General features: G+C 37.3%; 2 protein-coding genes and 1 long non-coding RNA gene across 5 annotated transcripts; 2 read left to right on the top strand and 1 right to left on the bottom strand.

Moving 5' to 3' along the window:
* Positions 1 to 992: 992 nt before the first annotated feature.
* Positions 993 to 6,253, top strand: LOC122314464 (protein XAP5 CIRCADIAN TIMEKEEPER). 2 transcript variants are annotated; one of them, XM_043130082.1, is made up of 12 exons: positions 993 to 1,275; positions 1,429 to 1,494; positions 1,582 to 1,646; positions 1,896 to 2,008; positions 3,195 to 3,273; positions 3,391 to 3,467; positions 3,554 to 3,615; positions 3,735 to 3,866; positions 3,977 to 4,027; positions 4,799 to 4,864; positions 5,419 to 5,493; positions 5,765 to 6,253. In XM_043130082.1, exons 1-12 carry the CDS (start codon positions 1,105 to 1,107, stop codon positions 5,813 to 5,815), a joined length of 1,008 nt encoding a protein of 335 aa, XP_042986016.1. In that variant the 5' UTR covers positions 993 to 1,104; the 3' UTR covers positions 5,816 to 6,253. The 2 variants fall into 2 exon arrangements, with proteins under 2 accessions (XP_042986016.1, XP_042986015.1); XM_043130081.1 differs by having other exon boundaries at positions 995 to 1,275; positions 3,974 to 4,027.
* Positions 6,254 to 7,637: 1,384 nt separating this feature from the next.
* On the top strand, positions 7,638 to 18,017 carry LOC122313706 (translocon-associated protein subunit alpha-like). 2 transcript variants are annotated; one of them, XM_043128890.1, is made up of 8 exons: positions 7,638 to 7,808; positions 8,588 to 8,749; positions 8,838 to 8,888; positions 9,133 to 9,224; positions 13,593 to 13,670; positions 13,771 to 13,974; positions 16,612 to 16,683; positions 17,571 to 18,017. In XM_043128890.1, the coding sequence occupies exons 1-8, from the start codon at positions 7,730 to 7,732 to the stop codon at positions 17,619 to 17,621; spliced, it is 789 nt and encodes a 262-aa protein (XP_042984824.1). In that variant the 5' UTR covers positions 7,638 to 7,729; the 3' UTR covers positions 17,622 to 18,017. The 2 variants fall into 2 exon arrangements, with proteins under 2 accessions (XP_042984824.1, XP_042984825.1); XM_043128891.1 differs by having other exon boundaries at positions 7,641 to 7,808; positions 9,136 to 9,224.
* Positions 10,605 to 12,626, bottom strand: LOC122313707. Its single transcript, XR_006243472.1, has 5 exons — positions 12,250 to 12,626; positions 12,063 to 12,129; positions 11,543 to 11,589; positions 10,908 to 10,977; positions 10,605 to 10,746 (listed from the first exon to the last, which is right to left on the bottom strand). It is a non-coding gene; the product is annotated as an uncharacterized LOC122313707 (long non-coding RNA).
* Positions 18,018 to 21,394: the final 3,377 nt, after the last annotated feature.

Below are 21,394 nucleotides of genomic sequence, written 5' to 3'. Positions count from 1 at the left end.
ACGTGGGACAACCGCTTACTCGCCGTTTACATTGAGCGACTACACGTAGAAGAGCTGTTTTTGTTATACACAAAGTTATACGTATCCGTTGCCCTCCCTCTACATAAATCTGGAGGTTTTATTGATAATAGTTTCCATGCATAAATAATTGGGAAGGGCTATTATATTCTCTCAATTTGTTCACTTGGTGTGTTTTTTAATGTAAATTATATATTTTTTATTTTACTTTTTATTTCAAATATTTTTAAAACAAATTTAAATATATTTTTTTAAAATATCAATATAGTAAAAGTAATGCTACTCATTATCTTAATTCTCATCATTTTTTCATTATTTTATAATATAGTATTAGATGATTAAAAATTATTTATTATATTTCATTTGTAAACCTATCATCTAATGTCATATCATAAGATGCTGAGAATTAAGATGATGAATAGATTTTTTTTCATATATTAATAGACATATCCTTCATCAATAAGTAATTTATTTCATAAAATAATTAAATATACGTGTAGTCAAAATGAGGAGATAAAATGAGATGGCATACTAGCAGTATTCTAAATAATTTTTTAATTTTTTTAGGAGTAATCATATGCATATAATTCTTTTAATGATATTTTAAATAGAGAATAAATATGGAGATTTAGTATCCAAATAAAAGTATTATTTGTAATAAAGTAATACGATGATATTAATTAATTATAAACATATGTACCCATCTTTTATTAGATAAAACTGATCTTAAAATGAAAATTTATTAAAAAAAAAGAAGAAAAAAAATTAAAAAATTTTATTATGTATAAGTAAATTTATATATTAATATGTATATCAATATTGATATTTATATTTAAAATTTAAATTAATATTATTTTTAATAAATTTTAATTTTTGACCAATTATATTGAATAGATATATATTGACACGCATAATTACTTAGAATTAGATTTTTTAAAAGATTATTAGGCAAATGAAGATCTATATTTCGGAATCAACTTATAATTACCATCCTACGAGTGGCGGTTCCAAAACTTTGCACGCTCATTTTCTCGATCTGAGCCGAGAGAGAGTCCGGAGACCGAGAGGAGCGAAAGGAGAAGAAGGATGTCGGGCATGGGAGACGGGTATGTGGGCACGGCCCAGGACTCCGTTAGGATACGAAAGCTCGAGAAGCAGAGGGAAGCCGAGCGCCGCAAAATCCAGGAGCTCAAGGACAAGTCCGCCTCCGCCAAAGGCCAGCCGGGCCTCCTCCAGTTCGGTAAAAGTCAGGCCGAGGTCCGTTTCCTAACACATTACCTCAAACCATCTCTATCACTTCGTAGGGTTTCTAATTGCTTTTGATACCTACGTATTAATTTATTTGAAGCTCGTTCTTTTAATTTATTTTCGTGATTATTGTTATTTATTTATTTTTAATGGGTATTTCAGATTCTTGAGCACGCGTTTAAGAAGGAAACTGTGGGTTTGGTTACTAGGGAGGAGTATGTTGAGAAGGTATTTTAACACATGCCCAATAATAAAGCAATAAAGAGGAATATCTGTTTGTTATTGATTTAAACCAATGCGTAATTTGCTGTATAGAGAATTAATATTCGGACCAAATTCGAAGAGGAAGAGAAGGAGAAACTTCAGAAGCAGCAGCAAGAGTGAGTTTGAACTCTCATTTCAAATTTTGCACGATGAAGTGATTTTTAATATGACAAATTATATTTTCAAGCATGTGTGGAAGTGATTACTTGACGTAATTTGATTTGGAAGATATTTTAAAATCTGAATCTTCTTAATCAAATCTTACCATTTAAGTGATATGGATGGTGGACACAGGTTTGAGAATAGAATAACTCTTAATATATTAGGACCCTGTGCTGTTTAATATTTAATTTTGTTTGTTATAGGGAGGAGGAGCTTCAATTAAAAAAACGTAAACAGAGAAAGATAAAGGGGAATTCCCGGTTGTCATTTGCGGATGATATTGAGAATGGTAGTGAAGAGGAGGATGGTGAAAATGGTAAGCATTTGATCCTCAACTTAAAACCCCTAGGTTTCCGGTTCTCCAATTACTACAAATAGCTCCTGATGGTCATAATTTTTTTTGTACTTTATTTTATTTTTTGCCGGCATATATTGGTAATGAGGGAATTTGGAATCACTGGACTATTATTGTTAATAATTCTTCTGGCTACCTTAGAATATTTTTCCTTTATATCACTTCGATTCTGATCCCTAATTATTTATTATCATTCTTGTGAAATTGTGTTGTATGAAGATTTTGTGGGCTAGTGCTTAGCCACATTAGAAAATGTATGGTTTAACAAAAATATAGAACTTTTCTTAAATTGTCCTCCAACATTTGTATGATGACCTTGCTGAAGTCTGTGTGAGTTTCGTCTTTTATAGGAAGTCAGGGTGATGATGCACAAAATTCCCTCCCTACAGGTCCAGAAGGTGTTTTAGTATTTTATGGTTTATACCTTGATGCCTTGAGGGTTTTTACCCCCAAGAGGGTTGATCCTGAATATCTTAGGACAATTTTTTAAGGTACTCTATACCGTAAGTCTCAACTAAATGTCATGTCTTGGAATCACATAGAACTATAGAAGAATTTATTTGTTGAATAAGCTTCACAAATAATCCAGAGTCATCTATATGGTTTCCTTGTTATTTTTTTCAATTGTTGAAATGCGATCTTATGACCACTTGATGCATAGTTGAACCTGAATCTTAATGTGGACCATCAGCACTGCCCTGCATCTTGTGAAAAATGCATGCACTGAATCTGTTGGAGTATGTCCCTGGGAACAAAAAAGTTATTGAAATGCTGAATGAGGATGTAAATTTATTTAATTCTTGATTTCTGTCATGAACCTCGTTGAATTGATGTATCTCATATGATTGTTATAGTTATTTTCTGAAAAATGTTCATGTTCTTATTGGTGGGGGCTATTGTTTTTAACGGACTTGAGAGTCCAGGACCTTCATCTTTCTATTGTAACCTCTAGCTAGGTGTTTTCTCATGTATACTTCCTGTGTACCTAGGCTTTGCCTATTTCTATGAATATAACTTCTTGATTACCTATCAAAAAAAATTTTCTGAAAAATGTTCATATATTTTTTTTTTTCAAAGAATAAGGCTGGATTGATGCAAGGCAAAAGAAACTTCATTGCTGGTTCTTTCCTTTACCATCTTATTGCAGAATCTTCACAATCGAAGAGGCTTCGGCAGGGCAAATTTGGTAAAGATCCAACAGTGGAAACTAGCTTTCTGCCTGACAGGTGTTCTCTCTCTCTCTCTCTCTCTCTCTCTCTCTCTCTCTCTCTCTCTCTCTCTCTCTCTCTCTCTAGTCTTGGGACTAACATTTGATCTTAGATGTGATGAGGATGCTCTTTCAGTGAGCGGGAGGCAGAGGAACAAGCTGAGCGTGAAAGGCTACAGAGACAGTGGCTTCTCGAGCAGGAGCAGATTCGAAGTAATTCCATGTTCTGATGCTGGTAAATTTTATATGGCTGCATGGAAAGAAAATCTTGACTGGATCCAGATTTGCATGTATTTCAGGTGAGCCTCTTGAAATTACATACAGCTATTGGGATGGAGCTGGCCATAGACGGGTTATTAAGGTGAGTAGTGGTTACCTGAACTGCATATTATTTGCTACTGGTTGTAGTATTCTCTTTCTCAACTGTTAGGTACTGATATTTTATTGTTCTTGCCCTTGCTTACTTTTCTCATCATTCAGGTACACAAGGGAGTTACAATAGGAGAGTTTCTTCGAGCTGTTCAGCAGCAACTTGCACCTGAGTTTCGAGAAATTCGAACCACCTCAGTGGAGAATTTGCTTTATGTGAAAGAAGATCTTATTATTCCGCATGTAAGATTCTGTTGAAAACAAGTACCTGAGTATGATTTTGACATTAAACTGTTGTGCACGTGGTAACTAATTCTCCATCATTTGTTTCTGTTATCTTGGTATTGCAGCAGCATAGTTTTTATGACCTAATCATTAACAAGGCCAGGGGCAAAAGTGGACCGGTAATGTTCAACTTTTTTATAATTCCCTTCATCTTTTTGTTTCTTTATGTGTTTTAGGGGAGTGAAGTATGTGTTGGGACGTGTTATCATGCTGGCTATATCTCCATGTTCCAATAGGTACCCAAATGGGAAAAGAAGAGATTAATGTGTTCCTGTAGTTTGTTTTTTCTTGCAAATGATGGAAATGAGTTAACTATGCCTTACCTACAGTTGTCAACTAGTCATGAACTTTCACCTCTTGGTTTTGAGTTGGAGTTTCGCTTTTCTTGACAATAAATCTGGAGAAAAATTATACTGTAAGATTCGAGGAAAATGAAGTAGAAATCTTGTAGTATATGGCTGTAATACCCTACAGTCTAGACTGCATGATTGTGTAGAGGAAGATGGTGAATGGGATCCCACATTTCTTAAGAGGGAGAAGTTCAAGTCCTGATTCCAAGAGGCTCAATCGTAATCTTGACTAGTGTTTTTGGATTATGGGCCCAGATTTGGCTTGTGCCTCCCATGGATCATTCCAATGGCTCATCAACAGAAAGTTTATGCCATCATTGATAGCTTCTGCCCTAAATCCCCTACATTGTTTTTACTGCTGCTGACCCTGGATTCTTTGTTGCTACTTCCAGGATTTTGTTAGTGAAACCTAATTCAATTGCAGATGACAATGAAATTGGCTCTTGTGGCTTTATTTTGCCTTTTAATTCTAGCCCCCTCCCTCTCTGTGTAGTCAGTCCTTATTAAAGGTGACTTATTTCATATTTTTTTTCTATGCAGCTTTTCCACTTTGATGTGCATGAGGATGTGCGAACAACTGCTGATGCAACGATAGAAAAGGATGAGGTATATTCTCTTCCTCCCTATCATTATTGGTTTTTTTGTTTATTAAAGTTAACTTCATCTTTGCATGAACTGAAAATCGACAGAACTAAATATCAAAACACAGGCACAACCAAGCCCAAAACATGACTTCCATGCTGCTGAAAATGTTGCACATGCATTTTTTTATAAGTAATACAATTTTATTAAAAAAGCGCAAATATCCACTTCAAAATGTGGCACATGCTATGCTAATTCTCTAGACCTGTTTTGGAAATTCTTAATGATAGATTTTGGCCTTTGTGCTTAAGGTATGATTCTGGAAACTCCCACCCCCACCCCTTCTCTTCCCCCTTCCAAAGAAAAAGGAACTCCCTTCTCATTTTTCTAAAGTATATTACAATATACGCATTTGGATGTTGGACTCTAACGGTCTGACTGGACGTTACCTGTGTATATGAAGAAATGTGTTGTAGCCAAAATGGCACCTTTACACATTATGCTAGTAATTTAAATTTCTAGGAGCTCTATCTGTAAACCAACTTTGATATGTATTTTTTCCTTGAATCTTCTAACAGTCTCATGCTGGGAAAGTTGTTGAGAGGCACTGGTATGAAAAGAACAAGCATATTTTTCCTGCTTCAAGATGGGAGGTGGGTTTCTCTCTCACAGTTTACGTACACATTTTAGTTGACCTATCCCCTTATGTTTATGACACCCTTAGTTATCAGTCCAGATTTTTTATTATGCCACGGCATCTTGGTATTCCAAATGGACTTTTTCATGCATACCACTCGGGTGTTCAGAAACGTGGGAGTTCTTAGATTATTTGACACCGATATTTTCTGGTTATTTTAGCTTCTTGTTTTGGAAGTGCATCATGATGTTTTTTAATCACTTCTCTTCATTCTTGTTGTCTGACAGATATATGACTCCACAAAAAAATGGGAGCGTTATACCATCCATGGGGACTGATTTGATCGTTTTGCGGCACAGAAAATGATTTGCACAACATTTTTTACGACACATTTCACAACATGTTAGATGAGGGATATTTTTGTAAATTATCTTATAAAAGTAACATCATTTTACAAGAATACTCTCATCTTACAATATTGTTGTAAAATGTGTTGTGAAAATGTATTGGGTGTATCGTTACTCTTGCCGCAAATCTACGGGATCCAGCTTTTATACTTTTTTAAAAGTAGTGGAACCCGGTTTGGTCGACAGTTTCTTGGGCTCAATTCTTGTACGGTTATTCGAATGTTTTAGATCGAGTTACCTAGTAAAAAGGAAAATGGGATTGGCAAGTTCCTTGACTATCTGGCAGTTTATGAACAGATGCTGTAAATGTTTGTTTGAGAGATTTGTATGGTTGCAGTTATTGTTGCAGCATTCATTATTCTCCCACAATTACTGGTGGTCGTCCTTAGCCATATAAAATCTGGTTTATTGCAACCTTAAAAAAGAGTTAACAATAATTATTAGATAATCTCAAAATATAAAAATATAGTATTTTTATTTTTTAAAATAAATTATCTATTATCAAGTTATTACGTAATACATATCATTCATATTACTTAAATAATTAAATTTGATTTATAAGATTTAAATTTTAAAATTTATCTTTTAAATTAAATTATATAATGTAAACATTTTATTAGATATGCTCAACATATTGATTTGAGAATAAAATTTTTCTATTACAATATATCGTATCTTTAAAAGTAGTAATCTTTGAATAATTTAGGGTTGAATTTTTTGAGCCACAATTAAGTGGGTGGTTGTCTCGTACTTTTAATCTAAAAATAAATGATATTTGTGGTTGTAAAATATGTAAATGTTGTGTATTTATTTTTTTAAAAAACAAATAAATTTAAAATTAAAAAAACTTCAATATTTTATAAATAAAAAATAACGATATTTATACAATAACTAAACTTAGGAGTGGCAATATGTCACACGACCCGTTAACCCAATACGAACACGACACGATAATAGCCGGTTAGGGTTTAGCCTTAATGAGTTTCGGGTCAAAACGGGTTGACCCGTTAAGACACGATTGCTTAACGGATTGATAACGGGTTAACCCGTTTTGACCTATTATAACCCGTTATGACACGTTAAGAAATTTAAAGTTACAATTATACCTTTATATCTAAAAATAAAATTGTTAGAATTTCAATTTCGATATTTTTATTATTTGGATTGTAGTTTTGGACATATAATTAGTTTTATAATTTTTATAAATATTGTAATTTTAACATTTATATAAAATTATGCTAAATTTAATCAGGTTAAAAAGGTTAATTTCGGGCCTATTCAACCCATTTACATAAATAGTTTAAAATGAATTGTATTGTGTCGTATTAACCTATTTCGTAATATTTTCTTAATTTATTTGTTTATTTGTTAAAAAAAAAAATTCGTAATATTTATTAATGGGTCAAAATGGATTGACACGATATAACCCGTTATGTTAATGGGTCGTGTTAGGGTTTGAGATTTTGACACGATAAGCTTAACGGATCGAATTAGGATTGACCTATATGACCCGTTAATACGATTTGACACGACACGAACACGACCTGTTAACACGATTTGATAGTCCTAACTAAACTTAGCATCAGTCCACTGTCCATTCAAGGAACGGTTACTCTGTAAACACCTACTACAACCTTATAATATTCTAACGTTGGACCCACGCCACGCGTCCCTCTCGGATTTGGCATTTTCCTTCCGATTCAGAAGGGAAGTGTAGGGTGGACGGTAGGGTCGGGTGTTTTGAACACAAGAGTCAAGATCTTCACCGTTTTCCCCATTTCAACACGGGCAAATAATAACCCAGAGTCATACCCACCATTCCTACCCATCCAAACCTCCCCCATCATGACCATGGTGATGGCGCTGAAGAACTTTAGGGTTTTCTTCCTCGCTCTCCTCTTTCTCTCCTCTTCTTTACTCCAAGGTTAGCTCCAGATTTAGATCCACCCGCTCATTCTCTGATTTGGATGCATCCCTGTGTCCTTTTTTATTCGTTTCATACCGAGAAAAAAAAAATGATTATGCACGCCTGGAATTCTGGCTTATTTGACACTTTCATGCATGATACGATCGCGTTGATCTATTTGATATTCTCTCGGTTTTTTCGCTTCGATTTCGTTTGATATTTGTTCATTTCCTCTCGTGTCCTCTGATTCGATTGTTCAATTTTATACTTACGCGGCGTATTTACCCTAGGGCCGAGTTCATGGAGTCAACTGTTTTTCGAGAGATTCAAGCAATTTACTTGATTATGGCAATTGCTTTTTCGTAAGTGACATTTAACATGATTATATATCTTTAATGAAAATACTAAATACCGATACTTTTCAAATACTAATGTCGGAAGTACTTCTTTCCCTCCCTTTTGGGGCAACTTTTGCCTTCACTTCTAATTAGGGAAGCGATGAAAAGTACTTTTGAATTGCCCATCAAATGGTTTTTAAATTGAAGATTACTTAAGAGTTGTGGATGCTGTATTTGATTATCTGTTTAAAATGGTGAACTTGTACGGTTTGCACAGTCGCTACAGTAAGTAGACAGTTGAATTCGGCTTGTCTAGTTCTGGATTTTGATCTACGTAGTTGTTGAACTGTGTTTGGCAGTTTTAGGCGCAATATCTTGTTGAATGCATGAGTTTAATTTCACAGCATGATGTAATTTCTCGGTGAAAATATCATTATTGATGGCTCTTTTATCTGATAGTTGCTAGGTGTCAGGGTTCGGATGTGGAGCCTACAGAGGTCGTTGAAGAAGTGGGTGATCTTGGGATTGTTGGTGAGGATGCCCAAGACTTTGGCGATGAGAATTTTAGCCCAGCTCCAGGAGTTAATACAGTCTGTGTTTTCCCAAAGAATAGTGCTCGAGGTAATAGTCTTGTCTAATTGCGCATACAAAATAATCCTGTTGTTGTAGAAGATGGCTGTGTTTGATTTGGTTTCTTTCCTTCTTGTAGTGGTGTCAGCTGGAGAAGAGACTGAGCTATTGGTCGGAATGAAAAATGATGGTAATTAGCTCCCTGTTTTGTAGTGTTGAAATGCACTGGAAATTGGCGTGCTATGATGTTTTGGTTATTGCTAAGGTGTTTCTGTGTTCTATTTTCTATTGGCTTCCTATTAGACAATCATTTGTTCTTTTTGAAAAGCCAATTTGGCATTTGTGTTGTACACCTGTCATTGCAATGCAATTTTCTTTTCTTTCTTGTTCTTAATGCTCAAGTTTAGCTCATTTATTTCTTTTGGATTAAAAAGCAGGGGAGTCAACCTTGAATGTCATTGCAATTAAGGCCAGCATTCATCTTCCTTTTGATCATCAGCTGCTGGTTCAAAATCTCACTGCACAGGTAAGGTGTATTTATGTTTGATCTGATGTGTAATGTATCCATGATCTCTAAGTAAGCTAGTTAGTGTTTAAATCTAAGGGCTATGTTGCCTATCTTGTCTTTAATGAATTATATTGCCTTTTGCATTAAATTGGTATTATAGGAAATTAAAGCTATGCTTGTTATATTTCATCAAGTTGAATTTTGCATGTCAAAAGATTTTTTATGTTAGCAACAAATATCTTGCCAGGGTGTTATGTTACTTTTGTGTTCTGTGCAAAGTTCTTGTTCATGCTTCCTTGTGCTTCAGTTATTCTTTTCTTGGTGTTATATACAGTTTTATATCTAGGTTAATTTTTCCATCTTTTGTTGGTTGTGGTTCCCCTAACTCTTTATGTTTTCTATTCCTCTGTTACAAAATTACTGTTTTTAATTCTTAAGCTTTATAAATGGTTGTGCCTTATTGTGCTGGTTTGTGATACCCCATATGATAAGGATAAGGGTAGGTAGTATATGAGATTCCACATTACTTGGGAAGGAGAAGTTCTTACCTTTTATAAGGTTCCAATGGGGCTTCAATTGTATCATTGACTAGTCCTTTTGGAATATAGATTATGTGGTTTAGGCCTTTTATTGGGGTGTTACAAGTCTATCACAACCAGAAATGTGAGACTTGAGTCGCATTTGTAATGCCCCAATGGAAGAATCAAACCACATAGCTTATACTCTAAAAGGACTAGTCAATGATTCACTTGGAGCCCTATTGAAACTTTATAAAGAGCAAGAACTTCTCCTTCTTTATTAATATGGGATTTCATACACCACCTACTCTTATCCTTATCGTATGGGGTATCAGAATCTCTCCCCCTTAAATTCCCGACGTCCCCCACTTCTGACAATAATTTCTTATCAAAAAAAAATTCTCGACGTCCTGGTCAGGCCATTCCATCGTAGGTGGTAGGGGTGTCAAATCGTGTTAACGGGTCGTGTTCGTGTCGTGTCAAGGTGTATACATTACGCTTAATGGGTCAACACGAACACGACCCGTTAAGGATTTCGTGTCAAAATTCTAGACACGACACGGTAAGATAACGGGTTGACACGACACGACCCGTTATGACCCGTTAACGAATAAAAAATAAATTGACCCGAAACGATACGACACGACCCAATCTGTTTCAACCCGTTTACGTTAATGAGTTAAACAAACACGACACGACACGACCCGTTTGACCTGATTGAAATTTTATATAAATATTTAAATATAAATATTATTTATAAAAATTAAAAAATTAAAAATTAACCACAAGTTTAGAATTATAATCCAAACAAATATGATCCATTCCACACACATTGTCCTAATATATTAATATTACATCCCAAAATAATAAACAAAACACACAGAAACTATATTAATTTTACAATCCCAAATACAATAAAAACACATATCTAAACCAATTTAGAGCTTCAAGAATGAGGTGGAGCGTCCTCCTTGCCCTTGTTTTTCTCCAACTTCATTTTTGGCCAGAAAAACCTGAAATTACTGAGATTCAAAGGAAGGTAGAGGAACTTTGGAAGTATTAGTTCATACTCGGTGGTATGGAACTTTTACTACGTCCTATGGAGCAAGGAAAATAAAAGAAAATTATGAACACATGCATTATCACATTTATGAGGGGATTAATTGAAATGTTCAGTTCATACCATTATTTCCAAAAGCTTCCCGTATAGCTTTATGTATACAAGTGCTAAAATCCAAAAGCTTCTTCACAATCTGCAATGAGCAGAATAATTTGAAACAGAAGAATAAGTAACTTCACTGAGAGAAATAATAATTCTACTCTGTTCTTATAACTGTACGTAAGTTATTATGTACAGTTATAAGAATAGAGATGCTCACAAATAAATCCCAAACTCATCAGACAAACTCTCTAAAATTACATAGGTATCTGCTGCTGCATATGAAAATTTATGCCGTTTATATAGCTCATTATTTATACTATGGAACTTTCTTAAATTTATGCCGTTTATATTTATTTTTTTAGAAAGCATAATCCGTTTTCTTAATTTATTTTTAATAATTTTGTGTTAAACGAAATGATGTTAAAGCAAAGCTGATTGAACTGTCAACGTGGGTATCCATTTATCATTAATTTCACTCACAGATCATCTAACAACATTCATTCACAAATTTCACTCAAAAATTCCAGAAAACTATCAGAGATTCAGAGTATAATACCAAAAGATAAACAAACAAATTTAACAACTTACAGCTAAAGTAAATTTACAGATTTCACATCTAGAAAACTAGAACCAAGAAATGCCAAAAAGGTGCTTACCTTGTTCTGTTCAGCAACCCGCACAAGAGATCCCAGAAATTTCAACACTAATTCACCAAAAAACAGAGAACACGAGAGAATGAGATCCTCAGCTGAGAGAGAAACCGGAAGTAATTAGACTGAGATCTGAAAATGAACCAGAAAATGAAAAGGGCCCAGACCGAAGATCCCATTTCTAAGTCTGAGACTCTGAGATCTGTGTAGACTGATGGGATTTCTAAGCCCAAGCTCAAATTCAAACAAGTCGCAAGGTTCTATCACGAACCAGATTTCAATCGAGTGGCAAGCGCTATTACGAAACCCTTTTAATATTGCAATTTCTCAGCCAAAAATATAGACTATAAAATCACATAAGACTGGTATTCTTAAAGAGAGAAATTTCTACCACACTGTGACGAACAGAAAAGAGATTGAGAGGGAGAAGAAAAAATGTAATTTTGGGAGTAAAAGTAAGGTTATTTTCTAAGTTGAAAACAGAAAATAGGGCATTGAGATTCTGAGAACAAGACTCGTAGCGTACCTGAGGCGAGCATTCAGTGGAAGCATCTCAAATCTCAAACTAGGTAACCATCCATCACTCGTATCTCCTAGAAACGAAGCAAATGACAGCATTAGGGGAGAGGATGAAGTGAAAATTTTGAGATCTGAAAAACTAGAGATCTGAAAAACTAGAGAGGAAAAAAAAAACTGAGATCTAAAAAAATTACCTTTGAAACTGGATCGGCCGTGGGCTTGAGCAGTGGGCGTGGCGCCGTGTGCCACTGGGTGTGGTCGTGGACCGCTGCTGCGTGGGTTGAAGACGAAGAGGGGGGCGGCGTAAGAAGAGGCCGAGGATGTGCATCTGCTGCTACTGCGCCGTTGAAACGTTGAAGACCAGGACACGCCGGTAACGGCTTGGGAAGAAGAGAGGCAGTGAGTCTGGACTGTAAAAACAAAGAGAAAATAAAATCTGAAGGGGGGGCGGCGTGGGAAATGGGAATGGTGGGATAATGTTTTTGGGTTAGGGTTTTCAGTATTTTGAAATTTAGTTTTAAGGGTATAAATGTAAATTTAGTTTTTTTAACGGGTCTTAACGGGTTGACCCGTTAGTGACCCGTTAAGCAATCGTGTCTTAACGGGTCAACCCGTTTTGACCCGAACCCGTTAAGGTTAAACCCTAACCCACTTTTATCGTGTCGTGTTCGTGTTGGGTTAACGGGTCGTGTCACATATTGCCACCCCTAGTAGGTGGCACGGCTCAAGTCCCACATTTCTGATTGTGATAGACTCTGATACCATTGGTAATGCCCCAATGGAAAGCCTAAATCACATGACCTATATTCCAAAAGGACTAGTCAATAATACAATTGGAGCCCCATTGGAACTTTATAAAAAGTAAGAAATTTTCCTTCCCAAGCAATGTAAGATCCTATACACCACCTGTCCTTATCCTTATCATATGGGGTATCACAATTTTTAACGCCCCAATGGAAGACCCAAACCACATGACCTATAATCCAAAAGGACTAGTCAATGATACAATTGGAGTTTCATTGGAATCTTATAAAGAGTAAGAACTTCTCATTCCCAAGCAATGTGGAATCTCATTCACAACCTACTTTTATCCTTATTATATGGAGTATCACAATCTCTCTCTCCCTTAAATTCACGTTGGGCCATTTCATCAGAGGTGGCACGGCTCAAGTCCCACATTTCTTGTTGGGATAGGTTTTGATACTATTTGTTACGCCTCAATAGAAGAACCAAATCACATGGCCTATACTCCAAAACAACTAGTCAATGATACAATTGGAATCTCATTGGAACCTTATAAAGAGCAAGAACTTTTCCTTCCCAAGTAATGTGGGTTCTCATTCACCACCTAGTTTTATTCTTATCAGATGGAGTATCACATGGTTGGGGTTGGGTGGTGCTCTTTCAGTAAGGGCTCAATGGGGGTTTGATTATTAGATTTCGTAGGGGGGAAACTCTTTTTCTTTTTTATTATATTCTATGGTTGATTTCAATATGGTTTTCCTTGCTTACTCATATGTTTGTAATTTAACTATAGGCTTTCAACAACGCATCAGTACCAGCTTCAGCTCAGGCTACTTTCCCATACATATTTGCTGTTAGCAAGTTCTTGCAGGTATTTCATTTCTTTCCACGCTATGTGTTCCCAAAACGTGCTAATTGATAGAAGAAGATCCTTTTGTTTGAGCTTAGGCATTTCATTCTTTTTTGTGCAGCCTGGAACCTTTGACCTTGTTGGCACCATTATTTATGAAATTGACCAGAATCCATACCAGAGCACCTTCTATAATGGTACCATTGAAGTTGTTGAGGCAGGGAATTTTCTGACCATCGAGTCTGTTTTCCTTGTTACACTTGCAATTTCACTTCTTGTTCTCCTGGGCGCATGGATTCATGGTCAAATAAAGAACCTTTCCAAGGTATGCACTTTCAGATGTGCCGTTTGTATGATTTCATTAACTATGTATGTGATAATAAATTGAATAGAGATCTGTTTGTAGACGATTCTAGCATTCAAATATGATGGTTTTAACTCTGTCCTGGCACAAACCCATAATTTTTGTGCACTTACAATGTTAGTATTTCTACTTATACAATGTTAATGGCATGGCCCTTCGAGATTTCTTGCCTCTAATGTGCCCACTTAGGTGGGGTATCAGAGTTGTAATTCAGGCATTTTGCCATTCTTTAATCAATATAATTATTTATTTATCAAAAAAATATTATAAAAAGAATCGGCAAAAGCCACGTTCAGTACAAAGAATGTCCTGGCTATGTAGGAACTAAGGAAAAAAGGAAATCATGAAAATCTTGGCTATTAAAATTAACAGCAATGGCCCAAGTACAAAGAATTCTAAAAAAGAATGTTTTCAGCTCCTCCATCGATCTCTCTTTGTCCTCGAATGTCCGTGCGTTGCACCCCTGCCAAATGCACCATAGGATGCAAATCGGAACCATTTTCAATAAAGCCTTAATCTGGTTGTTACCCCTTAGGTCAGTCCAGCTAGCTAGTGTTGCCACTACGGTCTCTGGCATAACCCATCCCAAGTCTAGTCTGTTAAAAACCTCGTTCCACAACCCTCTAGCTACTTCGCAGTATAGTAGAAGATGATCCACAGATTCTCTCCCGTTTCTGCACATACAACATCAATTTACAATGATCACCCTTCATTTTCTCAGGTTGTCCGTTGTGAGGATCTTTCCCAGAGCAACTGACCACACGAAGAAGGCAGCTTTAAGGGGCGCCTTGTGTTTCCACAATCTTTTCCATGGAAACTGAGTATGATGCGTTTGTGTTAGGGACTTGTAGAATGCTCGTACCGTAAACAAGCCTTTGCTTGATGATTTCCACCACAATAAGTCTAAGGGCTGGTCGCTTGGTCTGATTGAGTACAACAAACTTATGAAGGCTTCAAAACTGTCCAACTCCCAATCTTGTGCCGCCCTACTAAAATTGATGTTCCATTGGATTTGATCCCCTACTACCACCATGACCTCTGCCACTGAGACCTCTTTGGGACTTGCAACCCTGAACAATGTCGGGAAGAGTTCCTTAAGCGCACAATTACCGCACCATGTGTCATGCCAGAACTTGATTCTATTCCCCTCTCCTAAGCGGATCCTGGTGTGCCGAGAGAAAACCCCCCAACCTTGCTTGATATGTTTCCACAGCCCCACACCATACGCCCCTCTGACTTCCTTAGTACACCATTCACCCCATAAACCACCGTACTTACTCTCAATCACCAACTTCCAAAGAGCTTCTGGTTCTCTATGGTAGCGCCATAGCCACTTTCCAAGTAATGCTCGGTTGAAAGTTCTCAAGTTTCTAATGCCCAGTCCACCATTCACTAGAGGCCTACATACCTGTTCCCACCTAACCAGATGAAACTTGAACTCCTCGTCCATTCCTCCCCACAAGAAATCCCTTTGAAACTTCTTAATACGAAGTGCTACCCTTGCTGGAAGAGGAAATAGGGACAAGAAGTATGTCGGAAGATTAGATAAAGTACTCTTAATTAGAGTACTTCTTCCCCCTTTAGATAAATACATTCGTTTCCACCCTGCCAATCGACTCTCTATTCTCTCAATAACTGTGTCCCAAAGAGCAACCGCTCTCGAAGGAGCCCCTAATGGAAGGCCCAGATAATTCATAGGGAGTGAGGCGATCTTGCATCCCAAAGTATTGGCCAAGTGTCTTAACCGTGGAACACCTCCGATAGGCACCATCTCTGATTTGTCCAGGTTCACTTTCAATCTTGAGACCACCTCAAAACAGAGTAATAGTACCTTCAAAACTCGAACCTGGCTTTGGTTCACCTCACATAAAATAAGAGTGTCATCTACAAACAATAAATGAGAAATGTTAATATTACCCCCTCCCGAGGGACCAAACGAGTATCCAGTCATTCTCCCATTTGCAGTCAGGACTGAGATCATTCTACTCAAGGCCTCCATCACAATGACGAAGAGTAATGGGGACAACGGGTCTCCTTGTCTCAAACCTCTTGTGCTATTGAAGAAGCCCATTGGGCTTCCATTTATTAGAACTGATATACACCAACGGATCCAGGAGTGCCATCTCTCTCCAAAACCACACTTTCCCAGAATATCTATGAGAAAGTCCCAGTTGACATGGTCATATGCCTTTTCCATGTCTAACTTGCAAATAATCCTTGGATAGCCCGCTTTCAGTCTACCATCCAGACATTCGTTAGCGATGAGTACTGCATCTGAAATCTGTCAGTCTACTTTTGTATCTCAGCATACTAACATGCTGAGATACTAACATTGTTCAGTCTACTATCCAGACATTCGTTAGCAATTAGTATCTAAGCATACTAATTTTGTAGAGACGGAAAATTTGATTGAAAATGTAATATTATCCTGACTCTCTTGCTGCTCATATTTTGAACTCTTCTGCGAGAGAGTTCAGCAATTCTTTGGTGGCCCATTAGATGTTTTTCCAATTATATCTTCATGGCTACATTTTATACGTCTGTATTGTATGTTTTCTGCTTGTAATATTCCCCTTGTGTCTGCATGTACTTGGTCAGAAAACTAAGAGGGCTCCCAAGGTGGAAGTTGGAACTAAGACTACAGATGCATCAATGGATGAGTGGCTTCAGGTGAGTGGTTTATGCTTCACCATGGTAAATGAATGTTCTTGCAAATTGTTGTCCCCTTGATTGGGAAGTATTACTGGATGGAGTTTTGCTATGATGTTTTGGTTGTGGTTTGAATGTGTAATACCGTAGATTGGGTGCATGTGCAGGTGAATGGATCCCGCATTGCCTAAGATATAAAAATTATTGCCCTTTATAATGATTCCAAAGGACTCTAATTTTAATTTTGGCTGGTTCTTTTGGAGCATCATACCAGATGTGGTTGGGGATTTTCCTTGGATTGTTACAATTTCATTCCATAATGGGTTGCACAACCCAAACTTTTGACTAGGATTTGCTCTAATATTAATTGTCCAAAGAAAGGTTAAGCCACACATCTGGACGGATATTCCAAAAGGACTAGTTAAGATTACAATTGAAGCCCCTTGAAATTAGTATAAAGGGCAAGAACTTCCCCATCCCAAGCAATATGGGATCCCATTCACCATCTTCTATACCTAATCTAGGACGTGTGATTAGAATTAAATAGAAAGTAGGAAACACACACACACACACAAAAAAAAAAGAAGGTTAACTTCTTTGTAGATTTCATTCTCCAATATAAAACTTGCAAAGGTCTGTACCCACTGAATCTTTTTTGTTTGTAATTACAGTCCCTGAATTGCTCATGCAAGCCCATGTAATTATGTTTAAAAAAATTTTAAAATTACAATAATATCCATTTTAAAATGATATTTTTTCTCTTTTATCCTTATTTATCAATGGGACTGCACACGCAATCCCTCACTTAGGACTGTAAATAGAATTTCTCTTTTTGTTTTGCTGTCGATTTTCTGAAATTGTGATGCCTAATGCTGTTGTATTCTTTTTCTGCCCATTCCAACACTCAGGGAACCGCATATACTCAGTCCTTGTCCAGCAAATCAAAGAAGAAAAAGTAGATAAGCATTCTCATCTGGTTAAGCTGCACAAGCCACTTCACCAAAGTTCAGACTCTTGTAACTCTAGCTAGGCAGTTAGAGATTTTAAGAGAGCTCCAAAAACTGCAAGTAGTTTTGAAAATTAGACCAGAAAAGCTTGTCTTTCTGTTGTAGTTTTTCGAAGATAATTTAAATTAAAAGCTTCTCAAAGATGAATTTGATCATTTTGAGGTAAAAAACTAACACTGATTTGAGTTAGGAGGGATACAATTTTCTGTGAAACTGAAAATTTTCTGTGACGGCCTTTTTTTATATTACAATTTCACCAATGCAGTTTCTTGTGGATGCTGTGATGTAGGGCCTTTGACATATTCTGACGAAATTAGTGCGCATATTATGCATTTGTACATTCTGAAATGCTTGCATCTATAGTAAGATATTTGTGGGTCTACATGTCATTGTGGGAAGATTTCCCCGCTGAGGTACATCAATGTGGTGGATCTACCCCAGATATTTTATGGTTGGAGGTGAAAGGAAGTTGACTGAAATTGTTTAAACCTTTTTGAAAGATTAAACGATTAACTTTGGAAACCAGACCGACCATTTTTATTTTTTGCTGAGCTTGCGTGTGACGCTTCCAAATCTCCACGTACAGATACGGAAAAATCGAGACGTTCGGATGATGACATCACGGGTTACCACCCCATCGGCGAGTGCCAAGTGTGTGTATAAGTAACGAATGTGTACGAAAAAATATGCAGCGGATAACGAAAGTTATAATTAAGTACCAGAATTTTTTTTAATTTAATACAAAGCTGTTTAAACTATACATAATAAAATATTACAAAACACAAATATAGTTTCAAAATCAAATACAAAGTATAACCCAACTCAGAACTCCAGCGAAGCCGCATGTTTGGGTTCAGCCTCCTCCTCCTCCTCGAACTCTGCATCAAAATTTACGGAACCAAAAATGGTGCCGCAGGTAAGTAAAATTCAAACACTATTAGATAAAAACATATTAACTTAAACAACATGCATAAAAGAAAAATCAATGCACATGTCCCGTAAAACTATATTTTTCCACGCACGCTAAAAATTCATTTGGCCTAAAAACATATCGTTTAAAACCAAGCCTCGCCATTATCCCATATAATGGCCCAAACCACCATTTTCCCAAAAAATGGATCACAAAGCCTCAAAGCGAACCTTGCCATTTTCTCGAAAAATGACCCGTATCCGAAAACCATAAAACCAATCCAATTATGCATGCACCATGATCTCCCCTAGGGATTATCCACACACCCTGGCTTTGTGTCACACCGCAGGTAATGACTACGCGTGTGACACCTAAACGAGCGATGCCCAGACTCGCGCCCAGCGCATCCCTGGTCAAGCCATCCTCTAGTCTCCGCCACTCTAGGGACCACGGAATCGACACGACAGCGTTACCGTATCGTGCGATCCGGTCGTCGCAGGGGATGTCACTCAGTATTATCCACTCCCGAGTGACCAAAGGAGCTCCACCAAGATAATAACCCATCCCGACTTGGGCTCGTGAGACACACGCACCCGAAATCTATTTACGCCAACAAAACATGATTTTCTCAATTAAAATAAAATGCACATGTATGCAATATGTAACACACGCCTCATGGCACAAATAACCAACTAATCACAAACAACCAAAACCAAGCACTCCGTCTTTAATCCATCCGACCCCCGAATTCCCCTGACTCAGTCCGGAATCAACCAACCAACAGAAAATATTTATTGTAAGAGTAAAATATATTTAAATGTAAAATTAGAGTTTGAAAAATACTTACAGTGCTATATGGTATTTTTCGAAAGCTCGCGGCGTTGCAAATGGCGGAGGAAAAGTAACGTAACAGTGTAATTTACACTGTAGCCATGGGTAATAAATTACCCACTTTCGAATGGGGACAAACCAAGGCACAAAATTGATAGGGAATGGTCTTGAGATGTTTATGAAGTTAAAGGAAAAGAGTTTTGGTCGTGGGTGGTGGTGGAAATGGCGGTGGAAGCAGAAAAAGCTCAAATCGGAGTTGAGCTCGTGGGAGCTGCTCCGGCAACGGATCGAGGCCTGAAATAGGTGGGTTAGGTCGGCAAGAGGTGAGGGAAGAAGCTGTGAAGAGATAGTAGCCGCAGGTGGTGCGACGGCGTCGGAATCGGTGAAAATCCGTGTGGCTTGGAAGAGCTCGTGGTGGCTAACGATGGCTCGGATGGAGATGAAACTTGGTGGAGATATTCACCGATGAAAGGGGAAGAAAACTGGGTGGGTGGTGTAGACCACGCCGCCCGAGCGGCGGTTCTGGGCTGCGAAAGCAATCGGCGACAGGGGAAAAATTGGTGGGGATGATATCTGGTGGAAGGAGAAGAGAATGGTGGGGGTGGTGCACTACACGGCATCCGGACGAAGGAAGAACCGGGCGGTCAAAGGGGTGACGATGGAAATGGAAATCAGAGCTGCTGTGCACGGGGAGAGAGAGAGAACGGGGAAGAAAAGAAGAAGAAAAAAAAAAAGAAGAAAAAGAAAAGGAAAAAGAGAAAAAGAAAAAGAGAAAAGAAAAGAAATGAAATGAGATCCAATCTTCACTTCGGATAGGGCTGAGCACCGACACAACCAGAGTCGGTATCTGGGTCGTCCGACTTCGACCTCCAACTCCGGCTCCGAAGGGTATATGCTCCGCTCTGGCTCCGGCTCCGACTTGTCGGAGCGGAGTCGGGACGGAGTCGGTGAGAAATTTTCAAAAAACAAACCCAAATGATGGAGTCGGCACCTGAAAGCTTCAAAAAAACCAAAAAATAAATCAAAACCAAAACCAAATCTATAACAGAAAAGAGAAATCAAAGATCCACTCTGATTTCTGAAGAGTGAGAGAGAGTGATTCGGCACAGGGGGAGGGGAGGGAATCGGGGGGGGGGGGGGGGGGGGGGAACCTAATAATAAGGTTTTGAGATGAGAGGTGAGAGAGAGCGATTCGGAATTCCGACGCAGGGGGAGCCGGGGAGGGGAGGGAATCGGGGGGGAGAAACGAAAACCTAATGGCTAATACAGTGAGAATCTGAGATGAGAGGTGAGAGAGGCAGAGAGCGATTCGGCGCAGGGGGACTCGAAGGGGAGGGAAGAAGGGGGGGAAGAAAGGGGGGGAAAAAGACCTAATACATGGCACTGAAACAGCGCTGTTTGGGGCTATTTTCATCCCAAACGGCGCCATTTCAGTGACAGAAATTTGAAAAAAAATAAAAGGTGGCGTGAAATGGCGTCGTTTCACGCAACCCAGTTTCTAATAACGACGCCGTTTAGCACTTTGTACTTCTAAATTCTACTTCTAAACAATAAAAATAAATTAATAAATAATAAGTGAGTAAAAATATATTTTAAGTTAGTAAAAATAAAATTAAGTAACAATTTAATGTGTATTATTTAATTAACTCACTAAAAAAATCACTAGTTAATTATTACTTTATTAATTATTACTAACTTAGAAAGTTATATATTAGAAATTTGATAAATTTTTTTTATTGTTGTTATATCCAAGGGAATATTTTTAATAATTATGTAATTATATTGTGATATTAATTTAATATATATTAACTAATAGTATACTATTATATATATTATATATTAGTAATATACTAATACTAATACTATTAGTCTATTAATATATAGTAAATTAGTAATATTTATTAACTTAATTACTATAGTCTATAACTAATAATAACTAGATGTAATAACTAGTAACTAATAATATGTAATAATACTAGTTACA

The sequence above is a fragment of the Carya illinoinensis genome, chromosome 6 (genome assembly GCF_018687715.1).
Source record: "Carya illinoinensis cultivar Pawnee chromosome 6, C.illinoinensisPawnee_v1, whole genome shotgun sequence".
Lineage (NCBI taxonomy): Eukaryota > Viridiplantae > Streptophyta > Magnoliopsida > Fagales > Juglandaceae > Carya > Carya illinoinensis.
The sequence above is the reverse complement of the archived record's forward strand: the minus strand, read 5'-3'. Positions and strand labels throughout refer to the sequence as shown.

Excerpts from the sequence above, each read along its gene's own strand:
- LOC122314464 (XM_043130081.1), top strand. The coding sequence starts at position 1,105 with ATGTCGGGCATGGGAGACGGGTATGTGGGCACGGCCCAGGACTCCGTT. Across the intron at positions 3,468-3,553 it reads CGAGCAGGAGCAGATTCGAA|GTGAGCCTCTTGAAATTACA; the intron begins GTAATTCCATGT and ends CATGTATTTCAG. Across the intron at positions 3,616-3,734 it reads GCCATAGACGGGTTATTAAG|GTACACAAGGGAGTTACAAT; the intron begins GTGAGTAGTGGT and ends CTCATCATTCAG.
- LOC122313706 (XM_043128890.1), top strand. The coding sequence starts at position 7,730 with ATGACCATGGTGATGGCGCTGAAGAACTTTAGGGTTTTCTTCCTCGCT. Across the intron at positions 7,809-8,587 it reads CTCCTCTTCTTTACTCCAAG|TTGCTAGGTGTCAGGGTTCG; the intron begins GTTAGCTCCAGA and ends TTTATCTGATAG. Across the intron at positions 13,975-16,611 it reads AAATAAAGAACCTTTCCAAG|AAAACTAAGAGGGCTCCCAA; the intron begins GTATGCACTTTC and ends GTACTTGGTCAG.